The 21,222-nt window shown below is 39.9% G+C and overlaps 1 protein-coding gene across 1 annotated transcript in view; it reads right to left on the bottom strand.

Moving 5' to 3' along the window:
• Window positions 1-4,857: 4,857 nt before the first annotated feature.
• HORMAD2 (HORMA domain containing 2) overlaps window positions 4,858-21,222 on the bottom strand; it is a 49,719-nt gene continuing 33,354 nt past the window's right edge. The window contains exon 10 of the mRNA XM_010951314.2: window positions 4,858-5,999. Within this exon, the coding sequence (XP_010949616.1) occupies window positions 5,895-5,999 (105 nt within the window). The 3' untranslated portion in view covers window positions 4,858-5,894. The remainder of the gene's footprint in view (window positions 6,000-21,222) is intronic.

Genomic DNA, 21,222 nt, shown 5'->3' with positions numbered 1-21,222 from the left:
GCTCTCTATCTTGATTGTGGTGGCAGTTACCCTGGTGTAAGCTTTAAAAAAAAAAACCCTAGTCAAACAGTTTTTTCCCTGATTACCTCCTTTAATATGCTGGCCCAGGCCCTAATCACTGTACATCTGGGTTAATGCAGAAGTCGCCTGGTTGACTTTCTGTCTGAACTTTCTTCTCTGATTGCTCCTTAGCGTGCCCACACTCACCCCCACTTCCGTGACCACATCCATAAACATACCTGGAACAGTGTATGTTGCCAGTTGTTTAAAAAGGAGGGAGAGAAACAAACAGTGCATATGCTAGCGTGTTTACTTATTTGTGCCTGAAATAGCTCTGGACAGATACATGAGAAGGGGTGGGGAACTGGGGACAGAGTAGGGGGGCTGCTTTTCACTGGAAAGCCTTTTGTTCCTTTTGAATTTTAAATCATGTGAATGAACTACTTAATCAAAAATAAGTAAATAAAACGTAGGAAATAACAAGCACCCTGACAAGTTCATCTATTCATTCAACAAATATTTACTGGACGTCCACCACTTGCCAGGCATGTAGCAGGGTTCAGGTGTCCACAGCCGTGATTACGTTTCATCAGTGGTCCTTCGTGAGCTGTGCATCACAGGCCCTGTCTGCTGGTTCAGCTTTAAAGCTTGTTTACAGGAGATAGAAAGTGCACTGGGTTAAGTACAGAGGCCAAGGCTGGCATATGATTTAGGAAAAACCAAGGTTAGTGTCAATTATAGTACAAGGGACCTCCTCCCACATACTGAAAAGACGTAAAAAGGCTGTCCAGTGGCAAGGGTACCAGGTGACACCTCATCACTAACGTATATTGAGCCGTAACTTTCTTGGTGCCAGGCATCCTACTAAGTGTTTTACCTGTATTAATTGACTTAGTTCTCACAATAAGTCAGTGAGAAAGACAGTATTATGGCTCCCATTTTACAGGTGGGAAAACTGAAGTACAGAGTCACACAGCTCTCGGTAGGGTGGCCAGGGTTTGAAACCAGGCAACATCTAACTCCAGAACCCTCAGCTTTAACCATGTCACCCTACTGCCTTTTGGGAAAGGATTTATAAAACGTTCTTTTGCTCCAAAATCTCTCTGTTGGAATTCTACTTTAAATAAAAGTGTCTTAGAATCTAACAGCCAGAAGAGGCCTTAATAGTCATTCGATTCGATTCTTATCCAAAGAGCAACATCTTGGACAACTGGTCTTGAACACCTCTAGTGATGGGGAACTCATTACAGCCAGAAGCAGTCGCTCTAATTGTTAACAAAAACATGAAAATGCTGATTACTGTTCATGTGCGAGGCACTTTGCTGGAGCGAGGGGGAGAAATTCTTCAGTATTTCGAGGCCAGACCTGCCTCCCTGCAACTTCTTCCTAGTGGGTCTGTGTTCCATCTTTGGAACAACACAGATTGTGTCTGTGGTTCCTGCATTTCCTGACAGCCACACATGTATTTGACGACAGCTGCAAAGTTCTCCTTAGACTTTCCTCTTCCCTGTTTACTCAGTCTCTTCTCATATCACATTACCTACGTGAGATTTCATTTTTCTTCTTAACAAGCTTCTGTTTTAAAATGCAAATGTGGGAGGGCAGCACATTAAGCTTAATCTGATGCTTCCCTTCCATCAAACTGTCTTGAGGGAAAGGAAGTTTCGATTCTGGAAAAGGAGTGCTGAGAACAGAGGCAGTTGGGCGCGTGGTTCAAGTGCGAGCCTGGGCTTGGAGAGGGTGTTGAGGCAGGATCTCTGGGCCGGCGCAAAGCAGCACAGCGACGCTGAGCTCTTGAGACTAAGGAAGGGGATGTGCCAAGAGTTAAAAATAGGTTAAAAATAGCAAAAATGATGAACTCCTGTTGAGCACCAACATCACGCAGGCTGGGCAGTTTGCCTGAATCACCCCACTTAACCCTTGCAACTGTGTCACGAGGTGGGTACCACTGTTGTCCACATGTTATGGATTGAGTAATCGGAGGGCTAGAGTGGTGAAAGAACTTGTCTAGGAAACAGCAGTCAGGTCTTGAAGCCAGCAGCCTAGGCTTTTTCTTAACTACCTTACTAAAAGGAAGATGAAAACTTCGCGGGCTTGTCCTAGAGCCAATTAGTAATTATCCAAATAAAATCCAGATGCTCCAGGCTTCTCTGGCCTTCAGGAGTCCTGATATACCCAAACAACTACCCCCATTCTTATACCAGATTTCTGTCTTTAAGTATTTGAATCTTTACAGAATGTTCCATGCCCCACCAGCCTGCCTGAGATGCTTCTGACTCTCTCCATCAGCCTGCTTCTCCACGCCTACCACGGGGACACCCCTGTACTGCTGAACCTCACGGCACAGTAAAGACCAGACTAAACTGTTTAGTAAGACTTGCTCCCAGGGTGCCCCACTGAGCAGATCTCATGGGCAGCTTCCAGCCGGGTTGCAGGGACTGGTTTACCCACCGCCTCCCAGCCAATCAGCCAGGAGTGCTTGTGAGCCCACCACCTTTAAGAGTCAGTCTCAACAGCTTTGACACTCCCAAAGGGAAACCCTCTTTGGAGAGACGTAGTCACCCAAAGGCAAGTTGTATGAGCAGATTAGCACCTCAAGTCTCTCTGTTTCTGGATAGGATTTTGGCTTTACCATTGCAGAACCAAGGAGCCTGTTAACTAAGGCCCCCAATGGTGATCTTATCCTCTATAGAAACTGAAAACTGCATAGCAAGTCTCAGTCAGGGCCTCATTATACAAACACACAGTCACATTTAAAATATTATCTTTTTTTTTTATTGCTTCTCAGCCTTTTGGCTAAGATCAAGTATAAAATATTATCTTTTTTAAAAAAATACATAAATGAGTTATTTCCAAAGAGGATACACTTGGGACAAACAAAGGTATTTCCTTGCTTGTATAGAATCACACAGTGTGGAGGACCTTGCCTTAAGTCTGACAAGCACAGTGTGTTAAGTCTCATGTTATCATCTGGGTCTTCCTTCTGACTGATGGTAATTATAACTGAGAATTATTTTTACTATAAGAATCTGGAAATCTCTAAAGATCCAGTACTGTTGGCTTTGAAACCATTAATTTTAAGACACGTTGAAAACTGGCTCTTAACGGCTAGTGTTATTTTAAAAACACAACTTTGAACTTGCGTGAATGGAACTTTGACACTGATGAACGTTTCCAGTCTCTTCCTGGTAGAGGTGTGCTGGAGAATGAAAGAGCCCAGAAACCAGAGGGACCTGCGAGAAGGGAAGTGAGGGTGTGGTTTTGGTGCCTGGCTTCAAAGGCTGGTGGCAGTCACAAGCCTAACCTGTCTCTTTCCAGCTAGACCAATTTTCTATAGACAGAAAAACCTCAACCAGCCAAAGTCAGATTTCCCCTGCATGGCTTTTAATTTAACGGCGTCCCACTTTCCAAGCTATCTGCATCTAATCTTCGTAAGCACACTGATAAGCCAGGCACCGTCAGGCCGAGGGACATGGCTGATGCGGTTCAGCCTAGGCTCCCCAGCTCGATGGCTAAGTTTTCATTCTTTTCACAGAAGTTCCAGCTCCTTGACGAATTTGTGTTTACTCATTCCATTGTCGTTAAGGACAGAAATGAATAGACTAGAGAAAAGGTGTTTTTTTTTCCCCTCCCAATAAATCATCCAGTAAATAGAATTGAACGCACTCCAGTCTTAATAGCTGGTTGCATTCATGAGCTCTGCTGTGTGAAATCAGCTAGTTCACATCTTCATGGTTCTTGGCCCCTCTTGATAACAGATCTCCCTCTCTGTGTCCAGCCAAGGGCGCAGACCCAGCACCTTCTTTCTGCTGCCTCACACACACACTGCATCAGACATGCACGTTCCACCTACTGGCATCAATAAAGGACTGTTCCACTGAAGGAGGGGAGTGTCAATAGAGACAATAAAATCACTATAAAAATTTTCTTGACAGATTCAGATTCTAGACTTTGACTGAAAGGATCTGCCACCCTAGGCTAAGTTTATGAAATGATAAATATAGATTGGGAGCTAAATTCTTCTTTTAAACCAAATGGTTCTTTCCAAAATCCAGATTGACAACTAATGTGCCTGAGAGTCAAAGACTCCTGGAGTATTTGTAAAGCTTCTTTGTGCTCAAACACCTAGTGGGGAGGTAGGCTCACTACTTCACAGAGTAGGCCATTTCACCAAACTGGTGGAAGCTGCAGGACGTTATCTGGGCTCAGTATAAGGAGGAACTTTAAAATTCCATGGGTTGTCAAAAAATTGACACAAGGTAGGCCATTTCAAATTTTTTGGCAACCTGTAGAGTTGGAAAGTTCCTCTTTCTACTGAGCCCAGATAACCTCCTGCAGCTTTCACCAGTCTGGTCTTAGACCTGCGCTCTGGAGAGACACAAAGTAAACCTAATTCCTCTACTAGACAGCTAATCTCTTTATACGATTCTTTTAAAAGAATTGTAGTGACTCAGACTACAGTTGTATCGAGGATGTAGTAAACCCAGTATCTCTCCCCTCCTTCTCCTTTTAGTGGCAGAGTAAGCTTATGTGAGTGCTCAACCTGCTGGGAGAAGGGAAAATGCTCCTCCCTGGCAGGCTCTGGTGCCTGGTGCCCAATTGGAGGCTGCCTGTGGGCGATCAGAAATGGATGAGCATCTGGCAAAGGGTGGTGCTGCATGGGTGGGATCCCTCAGCTTTAAGTCTGGTAAGATAACCCACAGTTTCCTGCTGCCTAAAGTGCATGTCTGGCCCCAGAGAGTCTCCTCTTAGTCTGGATCACAGGTCCTGGGTCCTGGCATTCCAAGTTTCAGGAGCTCAGGGCCCATGGAAGCAGCCATTAGCAGAATTTAGCTCCCAATCTATATTTGTGTGTATTTGAACCCGGGGAGTTTTCCCCAGCGCCCACCCCTGAGATTTTGATTAGTAGAAATGAGGTAGGCCCAGTAATCTGTATTTTAACAAGTACTCCGTGTACTGATGTCTATACTACACTGAGCTAAATGAAGACAAAAAGGCGACCAAAGGAAACCGTGTCTTGGTTTTATTAAACCAGAAAGCACACACACTTATAACAGTTAACTTATTGGTCCTATCCATTTAAATTAAATTATTAAATTTCATGTTATATAAATAATACAAATAATGCTATAAGTCATTTATTATTCATCTGACACTAATCATAAAGCCTATCAAAATTCTCCCAGAATAAGGGGGGACTGGTGGCATCACCTGCAGGTCACAGACTGATAGCTGAAGTTTTGGTGGGAAGCATTCAACATGGGCCTTAAGAAAGGAGCCTGGCTCCTGCCTTGAAGCCTGTCCACGTCTCAGGCCGACTACCAGAATAGGGCATAGGGCCAGATTTGAGGAACTCTACAGAGAGAGTACATTCTGGTCCAACACTTAGCTGATCAACCTTGTGATTGAAGTTAACACAAAAATCACAGCTGGATAAGCACCACCACATACGTTCTGTGCAATTCTGTGGGAATTCTAACAAAGCCACAGAGGGATTCCAGTACACAGGTTACAACAAGTTAAAACATTTCACAGTAGTCTAAATACCTGAGGAGTTTAACTATGCAAAGAAAACCCTCTTTCCTCTGAGAACAACAGCTTATTTCTTTTCAAAACAGCTGCTGTGGTTCTTTTACAGATATAAAGAGTGTCTCATTTCTAACTCAGCCTTGAGGTAATTCTGTCCCAAAGCAGCCCTGGTGACCTTGTTTCCTTGTGGCAAAGTGAACCCATGTTCACCCAGTAATTTAGCACTTAGTAAATTGAAAAAGGTGAGCAACAAATTTAGTAAAAGGTTTTGCTAATAGGAACTTACTTTCCTGCTAAGACATTTCATGCATATGTGTTGTAAAGTAAAATTATTTTAGAATAAAAGTAGCGAAGGCACCTAACTTTCATTTTCTGTTAGGGATGAAGACTTTCACTGGTTCGCTGACCTTCCTCTTCTTCCTGGAGCTCTCAGGACTTTGCTGACTGTGCATAAAATTCATTCTTTGCATCTGTGAGAATCACCAAAGAGAGGCACAATTCAGCAGAGATTTTTGATGTCTGCATGAGGCATATACAAGACAGGTAGACCAAGCGTTAATCCCTCCAGCACATAACGGATCCCAACCTGCTCTCCTGTGGGCTGGTTTGGCCCTGCACAGAGGCCCTGCTGCCAGTATCAGAGTCTGGCATTCCAAGTTTCAGGAGCTCAGGGCCCATGGAAGCAGCCAGTTTCAGGGACAGTTTCTTGGCTCTCTTCCGTGGATTCAGCACATCTAACTCTTGAGGGAAGAGTTGTCAAGGTGTAGGGCCAACAAGGAGCAATGAAGGGTCAGGAGAGATATAGGGCACTGACTGAAGTCCCAATTTCAGTTAGCAGAAACATACAGCTTTATCTTTTTAGTCATAGGTTCAGATTAATCAATTAGGAAGGACCATGACCTTTCTTTCTGCTTGAAGAGAATTATGTTATTGATTAAAGAGAAATTGATTAGTGAATCATCATAGATATGTATTTCTCCACTGGATAGATATTTCTCCAATGGATAGATATATATCCATTTCCCATAATATATACTTACCAGCTCAGCTTTGGTAAAGATTTTAGAATTTATTTTTGCTTAACTGAGTGAACAACTGGATGTCAGACAATCCCTAATGCCTGAATTCCAAGAAACACACAGAAGACATTTTTATATATTCCAGCCACTAGATGGGAGGAAAGGTATTTCCATGTTCTCTGTTCTTTCTTTGGTAGGAAAATGGAATAAGATACATATTTTCAAGCAAAACTTGTCAGAATATCTTCTTTTGTTATAGATACAGGTTGTTAATTACTGATATGTCTTAACGACAAAATAGTGGAAATGTCAATAAAGCATTTAAGTACCATTTAGAACCAAAGATTGGGTCTACAAATGGCTAATTTAATCACTAAATTTTCATTTTAGAGAGCAGTTGAATCTCAGATCAATTGATTGATCTCAGATCATCAGCTTGATCTCAGAAACCACAAATTCCCTTTGACTTAAACAAGACATTGACTTCATAGAACAGTAAAACTGAGAAAAAAGTAGAGCTGTTCATCAAATAACTGGTTTGCTTAGATATGCAAAAGTTTGAAATGGTCTGCTCTAAAGGAAAAGAAACAGCAGCATAAAAACCCAAAGCACAAAATCCAACTTCTTTATCTAGAAGATGAATTTGTTACACTGTGGCTGTAAGGAAAAATACTTGGTAAAATTCAGCTTTTCTAAAAATGTTGCTTGGACATGCTTTCCATTCAAATGAGATTATCTTCACACCTATCAAGTCTGGGTACCTGGGAAGGAAAGAAGATGGATGTATAAGTTGGCCTGATGGTTTAATAGTTTTGTTCTCTTTTTCTTCTTTGCTCAAAAGTAAACCAGAATTTTATTACAAGTTTCAGAGCTGCAATTTTATTGCAGTGAGTTAATCAAAACGTCTTTAATAATGTATACAATCTCAAGGCTACCAGTGAGGTCCCTGGGAAGTCTCAATGGTTTATAGAAAACTAGTGGATTTAAAAGCAAGTATGTGATCAGTGAGGGAATACTTCCTAACATAGATAAATAATCCATGTCAACTACATAAGCCAACAAATTTGTCCATACAAGACAACATTTGAGAAACATTTTTCAGGTGTATTCCAACTGGCTGAATTTGCAACTTGGATGCCAAAGTGAGTCAGGGAAGCATCCCTCGGAGATGTCCAAGTTCAAATCCATGGCTCCTCCATCATCGTCACCCTAACTTCTAACTAATCATGAATTCCTGTTGATCATACCTCCTTAATATCTTTCAGATCCATCCATTGTTCTCTTTTGCCACTGCCTTTGGCTTAGCCCAGGTCAACAACATCTCTCCCAACTGCTGGGCCTCAGACTCCCGCTATCACTGCCTCTCTGATCCATTCTCCACTCTGGAGCCCATGTAGCCTCTTATTAAATCTGACCACATTGCTCTACTGATTCGCCATCTATCCACTGATGACTTTCCCATTGTCCTCGGGATAGAGTCCAGAATCTCTACTGCCCGGCCCATCTCTGCAGCTTCATCTTGCACCAGACCCACTCAGCACTTGCAGTTCTCAGATGGGCCCTGCTTGCTCGCCTCTGGACTTTGCCTTTAGTGCCCCCTCCCCTGCTCTGCTCCCTTCACTGCAAGCCCAGGGTCAGCCCTGGAGTTTCTTCTGCCTGCTGGCCTCCCTGACACCTGGCTATGCTCTGTTCTTACCCCTTTGTAGCATTTACTACATTAGTACCGTCAGGTCTACTTAGCAGTCTTCTCATCCAGAGTGTACACTCCTTGAGGTTAGGGACAATATCTTGGTCATTTTTGTATTCCCACTTCCTGGCATCTGGTAAGTGCTCTAAAATTATTGGCTGAATCAATGAATACGTTTTAAAATTGATTTGTAAGCCAGACACTGTGCTGGGCACTAAGACCACGTCTCTAGTAATATAAAAATGAATAAGACAATTGTTTTCAAGGATTGAGTCTTATGAGGGAGAGACATTAAGCACATGATTGCAATATAATGCAATACAGTGTAATAGACATTTATTCAATTCAGCCGCAATGCACATTCGTTCAGCAGTATTTACTGAGTGCCAGCTCTGTGCCTGGTATTGTTCCAGGGACACATTAGTGAACAAACAAGATAAAAATCCCTGCCCTGTAGATTTTACAATCTGGCTGTGTTGCTTTTTGGCTTAATAATTTCCAGTGGCATCTCACTACTTTTAGGACAAAGTCCAAAGTTCCTACCTTGGCTTTTCATATACCATCAGTGGTTCTTTACCTTCTAGGGAAGAAGAGGGGCCACAGATTTGCTGTAAGATCCTGATGAAAGCTCTGCACTCATTCCTTAGAAACATGCTCCCATCCCCACTCACACACCCATCCGCTGCAGCAAGCCAGTGAGGGGCTCCTACCCTGTGAATCTCTCCCAGTTAAAGTCGCTGCCCCCCAGGGCCTGGCTGGGTCCAGCAGCACTGGCCTCATCCCCAGATACTGCCTCTCACTCCCTGCCCTCTCAGGTTTCTCATACTTTGCTTCTTCTTGATTCTGGATGTTTGCACATGATATTCCTTCTGCTGAAAAAGTTCTTTCCTATCCAGCAGCCCTCTTTCTGCCTAGTAAATCCCTACTCATGCTTCACATCTCAGATGAAAAATTATTTCCTCAAAGAAATATTCCCAAAACCTATTCTGATTAAGTTGGGTACCCCAATCATATGCTCTCAGTAGAGTTCCAGATCAAGGGCATGCCTCTCATCACAACTTGCACATAGTAGTTTAATAAATTTTTTTTTCAATGAATGAATCTTCAAAGAGCACTCTGCCAGTTGTGTAGAAAGGTACTGGAGGCATCAAGTGGATGCAGGATGAAAAGTCATGGTATTATAGTCATCAGGTGATAACTTGGGTACCAGTGCAGATGGAGAGAAGTCGGCAGTGAGAGAAATATTTAGAAGGTAGATCAGAAGGATGATCAGTCAGATACAGTGGTAAAGGAGAGGCAGTAGGTCAAATAACGACTCCCAGTTTCTGGTTTAGCTAACTTCATGAATGGAGGTGCTGTTCTCAGGTAGAGAACAAGAGTTTCGAACCTGCAGTGTTTGGAGCACCTGAGAAACCCCCAGTAGGCATATTGAATAAGCAGCTATATCTGGATGTCTGGGGCTCAGGATGGAAGTCTGGGTTGGAGATGTAAATTCGAGAGTCATCAGTATATGGAGGCTAATTAATGCCATGGGTGTGGAAGAGTTTGCTTGCTGAGATCGGAGCATGAGAAGGAAAAGGGGCCAGGACATAGCCTTAAGGGACTCCAGCATTTAGAGATTAGTTAGAAGATGAGCCAACAAAGAAGATTGAGAAAGAGAGATAAAAGAAGTCTAGTATATTGTCCTCTAAAGAAAACCAAGGGAAGAGAGTTTAAAGAAGCAGGAGTAGAGAAGATACAAGAGGTGATGGTGGTGGTCAGTAATGTCAGGTGTTGCTGAGAGCTCAAAGAAGATAAAGACTGAACTATGTCTACTTGATTTAGCCACATGAAGGTTACTAGGTACATTGGATTAGTTGGGGCAGAAGTCACCTTGAAGTCAGTTGAAGAATGCATAAAAAATAAAAGAAATTGAGACGGCAAGTATACAGAGTTTTATAAAAGTCAAGAGGGAGTGACCAACTCAGCCTGGGGAATTTAGAGAAGGCTTCTTAGCAAAAGAGGGACATTGAGTTGGGTCTTGAAGAATGAGTAGTTCACCAGTCTGGAGATCATGGAGGAGTGAGTAGGAGAGGTCATTCTAGATGGAAGGTTCATTAAGCATATTTAAAGACACTAAGTTATGGAAAAACATGGAAGGTATATGGGACAGTGAGAAATGTCCCTTCATTAGATTGGCTTTTAGGGTTAGGTGTTAGATATCCGAAATACTCCTGTTGAAAATGTAAATTCCTCTGGAATTATTACTGAATATAATGTGTAAATTAACTTATCAAATGGTCTCCAAGTGGTAGCCTGCTGAAAGCAGGGCCTCACAGGTTTTGGAAAGAAGACAGATAAGTATCAGTGTAGAAATAGCAGTTCAGGGCGCAGTACTTTGCATTAGGAGGTAGATCCACTTGGCGAGCCACAGGGTGGGCAGCCCCAGACAACAAGGAAGTATTGTGAGCACTTTTTTGTGCCTGGGGTGAAAGTGCAGTGAATTTTGCTTGCTTCAAAATGATTTGCCAGGTCAGATCTGGCAAAACATTTTCTCTTTAGAAAACCAGTCACTGCCAGCATATATTTACAATTAAGTGTTACATATGGAATCTTTGGACTTGGAAGTTCCCAGATCAAGGAATTTCATGGTTCAGAGAGGGTCTGTGCCCCTATAAGTAAGTTAGAGCAGAGATGATAGTTTTGAGTCCTCTCTCTTATCATTTATTCTTTTTGCACGTGAAAGGTAGATTAGCGGCAATTATAAAATAAATGCTGTTAGTATAAATGTAGCTCCTGTTAACGCTGTGATGAACGAGCAATAAGAAACCAAATGCTTAAAGAGACCACTTACCTCCAACTCTAGCAGAGCGGTGAGCTCTCTGACATGCTGGGAAGTATCTCATGTCTTACTGAGATTTGTGAGGAGTTTGCCCATTAATTTACTTTCTTGATTTTCTATAGTTTATGCCCAGGGTTCTGGACATGGTTATCCCCATTTAGGAGGTAAATAGGTATTCTCCTTAGAGTCATAACCACGTATTTCCATTAATCTCTAAAAGTTATTATATCAATTCTCCCTTCCTCTACATCTTCTAAGGCATCATATGACTTTACAATTCTGTAATTTATTTAACAAATGTTTCTGAGCATCTTCTCTGCGTCAGACATTGGGCTAAGCACTAAAGATACAAAGCTGATCAAGACACACTCCACGTCCTCAAAGAGACCATGATAGGGGAAAACAAACTGGTTACAGATGAAATGATAGATTCACGTGTACGGTGCTGTTCCTGGGGAGGCCTGGCAAGGGTTCAAAGGGGATGTGAAACTTGAACTAAGTAGCACAAGATGAGCAGATGTCCACCAGGCAAATTGCACTGAGGACTGATGTTGCAGAGCAAACATCCTGCACAAAAGAAACGCAGGGACAGGGACATGAAGCAGAATACTCTGGAGAACTGGGAATCTTTCAGTGGGACTAACAGGCAGGGTGTAGCTAGGGTGGTGGGCTGGGTCAGACAGTGTCATTCTCTGAAGTTGGGACTTTGTACTGTAATGGAATGCCACCCAAGGGTTCTAAGAGCAGATTTGTTTTAGAAAGGTCCTTAAGGCAGCAGAGTGAAGGGTGAACTGGGGCAGAGTGACACAAGAAGCAGTGAGGCTACTTCAGAAGAGAACTGATCCAAGCAGGAACAGAAGCATCAGTGAAGTCAGACAGGAGAGGACTCATGGGCAGACGGCTGAGGAGAGAGAACAAACGCCTGAACCTGAGCCCTGACGTGTCTCTGTCATTAATTGTAATGTGCACAGTGATGGCAAAGGAAAGAAAGGAGTAGAGAATGACAAAAGTTACCCAGGCTTCTGGTAATGTCATTGACTAAGATGGGACATAAAGAGGGTGGGTGGTACAAACATGGTGGGAAGGATGGATGGAGAAATAACTGACTCTGTTTTCATGATTCTGAATTGGAGGTGAGATGTCCAACTGAAGACACTGACTGTGACCAGGAGCTCAGCGGTGGAGGAAACTGCATCAAGTGCACATATAGAAAGTGTATTCACTCTGGACAAAAGATGGGATATTACCTGAGGTCTGGAAAGAAGGAGATAAAAGTGGATACAGAGATAGGTACATCTTTAAATATGGGGGCAGGAAAGTGAATGATTCACACTTGGTGGACTTAATCATTTCTTACAAAGTAGAGTTTATGTCATCTACTTAAAGGTAGGGGATTGGTCTTGGGTGGCACCTAAGACACTTACGTGGTGAAAGTATGGACAATGGGGAAGGAGCCAATAACAGACTTCTAAAACTATTATCTATTGCTTAGGATCCAGATAACTTTGAGATATATTACCTTCAAATTAAAATATTTAAGTTTGACATATTTAAAAATTTCTCTTATTTTTACAAACATTTGAATGTTTACAACAGATTATTCTAAGAATATAACAAATGTTATCTCATTTATTCTTTGCAATAACTGTGTGAGGACAGGGAGGCTTTTATTCCTCTCTTACAGGTGTAGAAACTGAAGCTCAGAGAAGTGAAATGTCTAGTTCACACACTCAGTAAGTGGAAGTCTTGAACACAGGTCTCCTGATTTCAAATTTAGTGCTCCTTATAATTATCTTCTTCAACCCAAAAGGGAAAACACAGGGAGGAAAGTGTAGGAGAGGCCATCAGGGCTCTGTGCAGGGTTCTTAGGCTTCTGTCTGGGGTTGACCATTTTAGGGCATAGCCTCCTGGGACCTCAAACTAAGCCAAAGCTGAGTTCATTGATTTTCCTTTGTAACCAATTTTTCCTCATGACTTTTCAATTTCTGTTAATCACTATTTCCCAGTCATCAAAGGTAGAAAACATAGTCACCCTAGATTCCTCTCTCATCTCCTAATGCCTACACAGAGTTCTTGTAATGAGTAAATGAAAATAGCACAGAGAGAGTGCCTGGTACATCTCACACATGCAAGTCATTCAGTGACTGAGGGCTGTTACCATTCCTACTGCCACAGGTATCCCTTCGCCAGCCAAACTGGGTCCTTGTGGTGGGATGAGGAGTGGGCCACCAAAATATGTCCACATCCTAGTCCCTGGAACCTGTGAAAGTTACCTTATATGGCAAAAAATGGGGTGGGGGGGCAGTCTTTGCAAATGTGATTAAGGATCTTGGGATGGAGAGATGATCCTGGATTTTCCAGGTGGACCCTACATATAAGCACATATATCCTTCTAAGAGGGAAGCAGAGGGAAATTTGAATACTGACAGATGAGGAGAAGACAGTGTGACCACCGAGGCAGAGACTGGAGTGATGTGGCCACAGGCCAAGGAATGCCAGCAGCCATAGAAGCCGGAAGAAGCAAAGAACAGACTCTCCCGCAGAGCTTCCAAGGGAGCGTGGCTTGATTTCAGCCCAATGACACTGACTGTGGCCTTCTGGCCTCCAAGGAGAGAATACGTTCCTGACATTCTAAGCTACTGAATTTGTGGTGCTTTGTTACAGCAGCCCTAGGAAACGAAAACAGTTACTCCCCAAACACACCCCATTCTTTTCCCACTTCTCTATTTCCTCCACACTTCAGAATACAGAAATCTTCTCTAACTTACTCTCTTGAATTTTGAATAAGTCCTTCAATGTCATTCTCTAAAACTATTTCATCCACAGAGCCTTTCCTACTCCTTTAATCTGGTATGAGCATTCTTTCCTGAGCAAATACACACAGCACGTTTTGTCATTGTGTTTTCCTGGCAGCATTAATATTTGTAAACAACTTGCTCTTTACCTGGGACAGGGTTTTTAGTGCTTTAGGAATTCATTTGTATTGATATTATGATCTTTAGACTCTCTGCAATGCTTTACACAGTGTCTTTCACACAGTAGGTATCAATAATTCCTTCTACTACCTACGAAAGTATTCATTCACACAGTGAGTCACACATCCTAAAGCTGCACTGGTATCGTAGCCATTAGTCACACATGACCATTTAAGTTTAAATTAACCAAAATTAAATAAAATTTAGAATTCAGTTCCTCAGTCGCTTTAGTCATATTTCAAGTGTTCAATAGCCACATGTGAGTGTTTAATTCGTGTTGAACAACCAATTTCAGACATCACAGATACAGAACATTTTCATCATCACAGAAGTTCTGTTAGAACTGCTTTACAACAGCAATCTTGGTGTAATCCAAGCAAGCAAGTTTCCTAGGGACCGTGGTGATAATAGGAATACAGAAGTTAGAAATCCATTTTCCTCAAAATGCAAAGACTCATTATTGTAAAACTGTCACAGTTTTCCCAAGACTGATTTATTAAATCAATGCAATCCCAATCAATATCCCAATCATATGTTTTTTGGAATAAAATGGTTTTTGATACCTACTGTGTGAAAGACACTGTATAAATTATTAAGGTGATTCTAATAGTCATCTAGAAGCAAAGATGTACAGGAAAATCTTTAAAATACTTTGGAAAAGAAGAACTATGAGGGGAAAAGAGTGGCCCTTCCAGGTAGCAAAACATAAACATAGAGTAATTAAAATGCAATAGTAGTAATATAGGAGGAGACATATGGAGCAATACAATAAAATGCAACAGCAAGTCTAAAACAAACCTATCTATCTGTGGGTTTTTAATTTATGATGAAAGTGGCATTCAAATTAGCAGCAAAAGGGCAGACAGTTCAAGTGGTACGAACACAATGGAAAAACTTTCTCACATGAGGGGGAAAAAAATCCCAGCTACTTTAGGGAGCCAAAAGTAAAAAAGCAAATCTACTTTATTAGAAAAAGATATAGAAAAACTTGTTAGAAAAAAACATGGAAAATTTTGTTTATAACTTTAGCATTCCAAAGACCTTCCTCAGCAAAATATAAAATGATAAAACTGTGGAAAGACATCTCATGTTCCTAAATTGGAAGACAATATTGTTAAGATGTCATTACTACCCAAAGCAATCTACAGATTCAATACAATCCCTGTCAAAACCCCAATGACATTTTTTTTGAGAAATAGGAATTTCTATTTTCAGAAATAGAAAAAATCATTCTAAAATTCATATGAAATCTCAAGAGACCCTGAATTGCCAAAACAACCTTGAAAAAGAAGAACAAAATTGGAGGCTTCACACTTTCTGATTCAAAACTTATTACAAAGCTACAGTAATCAAAACATGATACTGGCATAAAGCCAGACATATATACCAAGGAACAGAATAGACAGCCGAGAAATAAACCCTCACTTATATGGTCAAATGATTTTCAACAAGGATGTCAAGAGCATTCTATGGGGAAAGGAAAGTCTTTTCAACAAATAGTGCAAAAGAATGAAGTTGGACTCATACCACATACAAAATTAACTCAACATAGATCAAAGACCTAAATGTAAGAAGTAGAAACTATAAAACTCATAGAAGAAAATGTAGAAGGGAGCCTCATGACATTGGATTGGACAAGAATATCATGGATATGACACCAAAACCAGGCAACAAAAGAAAAAATAAATAAATTGGACTTCATCAAAATTAAAGACTTCTGTGCATCAAAGGACACTACCAAGAGACAGACAACCCATAGAATAAGAGAAAATATTTGCAAATAATACATGAGATTGATATCCAGAATATATAAAGAGCTCGTACAATTCAACAGCAACAAAACAAACAATATGATTAAAAATTGGGCAAAAGACTTGAATAGGCATTTCTCCAAAGAAGATATATAAGTGGCCAATAAGCAAATGAGAAGATTCTTGACATCACCAATCATTAAAGAAATGCAAATCAAAACCACAGTGGGATATCACTTCCCATCCATTAGGATGATTATTGGTAAAGCAAACAAACAAAAAACTCAGAAAATTAACAAGTACTGGGGATGATGTAGAGAAATTGGAACGCTTGTGCATTGCTGGTGAGAATGTAAAATGGTGCAGCTGCTGTGGAAAACAGTATGGCAGTTCCTCATAGATTTAAAAATAGAACTACCATATGATCCAACAATTTCACTTCTAAGTATATACCCAAAAGACTGAAAGCATAAACTTGAACAGATATTTGTACACTCAATAGCAACATAATTCACAATAGCCAAAAAGTGGAAGCCACCTAAAGGTTCACAGATGGATGAATGAGTAAACAAAATGTAGTTCATACATACAATGGAATATTATTTAGCCTCAAAAAGGAAGGAAATTCTGATACATGCTACAACATGGATGAACCTTGAAGACATTATGCTAAGTAAAATAAGCCAGTCACAAAAGGACAAGTATATGATTCCAGGTACTTCATACTTATACTTATATGAAGTACCCAAAGCAGTCAAATTCATAGAGACAGAAAGTAGAATGGTGGTTGCCAGCGGTTGTGGAGAGAGATGGGGAGTTAGCGTTGAATGAGTATGAGTTTGGGAAAATGAAAAAGGTTCTGGAAATGATTAACAATAATGTGAATGTACTTAATGCCGCTGAACTGTACACTTTAAAAAATAGTTAAAATGAAAATTTTTATGTTATATATATTTTGCCACAATAAAAATAAAAGTAAAAGTGCATGTGATTAAAAAAAGATGAAACTCTAAGAAAAACATATTTCTTGTGGTGGTTCAGTCTTTGAACAGGACAATCTGGAGGATTTATAAAAACTTCAAATACACGTATCCTCTGACCCTTTGTTATCTATTCTAGAGAAAAGTTCCCATATGCATACAGACTCACGTTTAAGGACATTCCCCGAAACAATGTTCCTAAAGAAAAGTGAAAACAACTTGAATGTTCTATTAATAGCAGAAAATTGAAACAAACCAGAACATTTTCCTGCTAAGGAATACTATGCAGTATTTTAAAAGAATGGGGTTAATCTAAATATACTGACAAGGAAAAATCTCTTAAGATATATGTTAAGTGAAAAAAGCAAGTTTAAGGAAAAGATATTATTATTATTTATGCTTTTAAAATATCCACAAATAAATGCATATATGTGTGTGTGTATACGGTATATATGCACACATATCTGTACATGTACATAGTGCTGTCCAAAAGAAGTAGAGTGCAAGACACAATTATAAGCCACATATAAAATTTTAAATTTTATAGTAGTACATTTTAAAAAGTAAAAGGAAACAGGTGAAATTAAATTTTACTAATTATTTAATCCAGTATATAGAAAATATTATTTCACTATGTAATCAACATAAAAATTGAGATTTTTTACATTTTTTATATGAAGTCTTTATAATCCAGTTTATATTTTACAATTACAACGCATCTCAAATTAGCCACGTTTCAAGTGATTAATAGCCACATGTAGCTAGTGGATATTGGACAGCACATCTTGTATAAATGTGTGTTCTAAATACAATGTTAAAGGTATGGAATATCTTTATTGGTAGTTTTTAAATTATCTATGAGAATGTATTCATGTATAACTTGTCTAATTAAAGTGATGTTAAAAATATGAAGTTATGTATTAATTTGCTTATTCTGCTAAAATTATATCTTCTATTAATTGATATGTTTATAATCAACATGCTTTATTACTTCATCTCTTTGTTTTCCTTTATTTCAATGTGATGAAAGCTTTATTACAAAACTATTTTTATTTGTAAACTGGAAAGGTAATAAAAGAACATAAAAAACCTTAAAGTTTGTTTGGCTTATCTTTTGCAATGATAAGGTATCCTAAACTATCATTAGATACTTTTCAATACTTTCCTACCTTCAAATGCCTGAGTAATCAACTATTAATTCCGTGGTAGCTAAAGGTAGACATGTAAAACACATAGAAACACACTCAAGCACATACTTGAAGTAATTATAAAAATGAAAATGTTATTTTTGGTTTGTGGCTTGGAGGAGGAAACCTACAGGCAATGACATGATGGTGTTATTAGACGTGCTAAACTTGACACAGGTTTGCTGATTCTTCAAAAAAGAGATGAACTGATAATAGATACAGAATTGGAAATGTAATAGCCAGCTTCTCACAGATTTGCTATGTAGGTCATTTGCTTGAATCTGAGTCTGTATAAAGTGCTTCAGCACATGTTGAAAGGAACATAGTGTAACTGTAAGTACAGAAATGACTATAGAGATAGGTCCCATAAAATATACAGGAAAAGGCGATTCTGGTAATAAAGATGTCTGAGATGGAAGATCTCTATCAGTGTGATATCCAAACCTTTTGTCATGACGGCCTACGCTTGCTGGCAGGAAGGAGAGGGCAAAGAAGACGACCCTTAGGAGCTCTGGCAACCTCTGAATAGTTCTTCCATACAGGGGGAGGTGAGGAGGCAAAGACACATCCACTAAGAAGTCAGATTTTCACTTTAAACTGGCCCTAAGTTCACTTGAAGAGAAAAAAGAAAAAGAAAACTCCTAAAAAGAAGTAGTTGAGTGTTCAGAGTGAGGATAAGCTTTACATGAGGGATGGACATTTAAACTTAATTTTTATCTTACTTTTCCAGCAAGAAGTGAAACATTTTCAAAGTTTCTAAGACAAAATGAAAATAATCAGACCTCTCTTTCTGATCTACTTGTATTATTTTTTTTAATATATTTGAATCCTTTCCTATAGTTAACAGAACTTTCCATGGCATCAATTCAGTTCACATCTAGTTATTTAATTGCCTGCTTCCTTTTTCTTGATTTTATTTATCTATTTCAATAACAAATACAGTCACATAGTATGAAATTTAATCAAAATGGAAAATACAGATATACAGTGTAAAATAAAGATACAGAAATAAATATCTCTTTGCCATCCCAGAGGTACTCAATTCCCCACCTAGAAGGCAACCACTGTTACCAGTTTCCTGTACATCCTTCCAGAAACTGTTCTGTTTTCCTTTGAAACCAACTCTACCGCTTAAAAAAATGCTATAAAATTCACAATATTATCCTCTTCAGATTGTTTTACTAAAAGCTGGATCAGGCCTGGCCACAGCAAGAATAAATGAGGGAGTGGAGGGTTGTGACCAAGGAACACAGACCTGCCAGCAGGGTCCCTCCTGGTCTCATATCTTATGGAGGCGGGCTTTCTTCCCATTCCTCCAATTATCCTCCCCATCTAGACACCACATGTTTTCCTCCTGACTAAAGGAAAGGAAAGAGAACCAAAGAGTAGAGGGTAGGAAAGAGGTCAGGAGAGCAGAGATCCAGGTGCCACACTAAGTGCTGTGGTGGTGAGGGGGCAGCAGGACTACAGGGGAGGGGTTGTTTCAAGGTAGTGAGGAACACAGATGTGCTAACCAACATCTAACACATGGTGTAAACAGACACAAGCAGGACACTGTAGGAAGGTAGAGGGAGAAGGACAATGGGGGGAGGGACTTCACAAATGAGCCCAGCCCTGGTCCAGCATATCTGACGGGTCTCTTCTCAAAACAGTATGCATTTTCCCTGACTCATGAAAACCTAGAGCTGGGAGAATGCCAGGCCAGTGTGTTGAGGCTCAGTCAGTAGGGAAGTCTTTTAAAACCAATGTGGAGAGGAGAAACTAAGAACTTGCATACACACAAAAACATAGGGATTAATAATAAAAGTCCCACTGCAGTTTACAACTTGCCTTCGTTGTGAATCTGAGAAAAAAAAACAGGAACATTTTCAAAGCTTTACTAATTAGTTAACATCGGGGCTGCCAGGCATTGCTCACCTCCAGGGGGCGCCATTCACATTGCTGTTTATGTTTTAGACTGCCCTAGGATTGGGCACAATCAACACAACCATGCATAGTAACTCTTCTAGGGCAAACATCACTTTTTCGGACTACCATTTTCTCAGTTTCCCCATCACTAAGTTTTTTTCTTGGGATACAGAATATTCCTTTGGAAAATATTTCCAAAGAAAAAAAAACAAACATTTAGAATATGAATGTATTTTCCTACAAACCCAAGTTTGTTGAGTATAAACTGCAATGTAGCTATGCTACAGAACATGGCTAGATTCTATACCTGAAGTATGACATACTGTACATATTTTCCAACCTATAAAGATTTTCCATGATGGGGAATGGCTGTTCAGTTTCAAATTAAACACTATTTATTTAGAAATGTAAGGCTATTTCAAATCAGCCTGGGCCAGAGAGTAGAGTGGGATAGTATTGTTGTTGCAGGGCATCTGGCACATTTTCACTCTGAGGCTTTCAGAATTTAAAGATTAAAAGTTGAAAGTTTCTCCTTGTTTTAGAAGAAGAATTTTTTTTTCTAATTTCCCCCAGGACCCCTCTTTTCACTGTCATTTTCTAATTCAGCAGTGTAAAGACATCCACCAGTTTGGAAAACAACAGGACAGTGGGTTATATAAAAGAATTGAAAAATGAGATGTGAAACTGATTTCTGTGAGTGTTTAAAGTTATGCCACCATAGTTCATAACTCCTGGTTCTAATATTCCTGATTAGGAAGTGTCTAACCAAGTAAAATCAAGAAATACTCATCATCATTAGATACAGTCCTGTTTTGTTCTCTTCTCTGTGCTTTGCATTAACTGTTGAATGTGCAGAAACCAATCTTTTAAGTTATTGGTTTTTTTGTTTTTTTTTTTTTTTTGGTGGATATTGAGCTAATTCATAGTGGTTTTTAGAATTTGCCCACATTTTCCCTTTTTGTGGAAATATTTATGCTGGGTATTTCCACTAAGGGAATGAGATTTAATTGAGCTCTTTTGGGGCCGGGGGTGGGATGTGTGCCACGGGAGAATGTGGCAGCGGAGGCCTTATTTCTGTTAGTGCCTTTTTTTCCTTGCCCTACTCTGAGAGTGTTTCCATGCACCCAGGACTTAATCTAACAGGTTCTCATTGAATACTAAGTATGTAAAATAAGAGCATGTATATGAAAATGTTTGGCACATTATCTGGTACATGTTAATCTCTTAGTACAAACTGGTTGTATCTAGTTGAGCATTGCCTGATTTTGGTGAATATGTGGTTGCTACTAATGAAATGTGCCCTAAACTGGCATAGGGATTAAAAAAATCTAATTTATCTTAGGATGTAAGACGTTTAAGGGATCT

The sequence above is a fragment of the Camelus bactrianus genome, chromosome 32 (genome assembly GCF_048773025.1).
Source record: "Camelus bactrianus isolate YW-2024 breed Bactrian camel chromosome 32, ASM4877302v1, whole genome shotgun sequence".
Taxonomy (NCBI): domain Eukaryota; kingdom Metazoa; phylum Chordata; class Mammalia; order Artiodactyla; family Camelidae; genus Camelus; species Camelus bactrianus.
The sequence above is the reverse complement of the archived record's forward strand: the minus strand, read 5'-3'. Positions and strand labels throughout refer to the sequence as shown.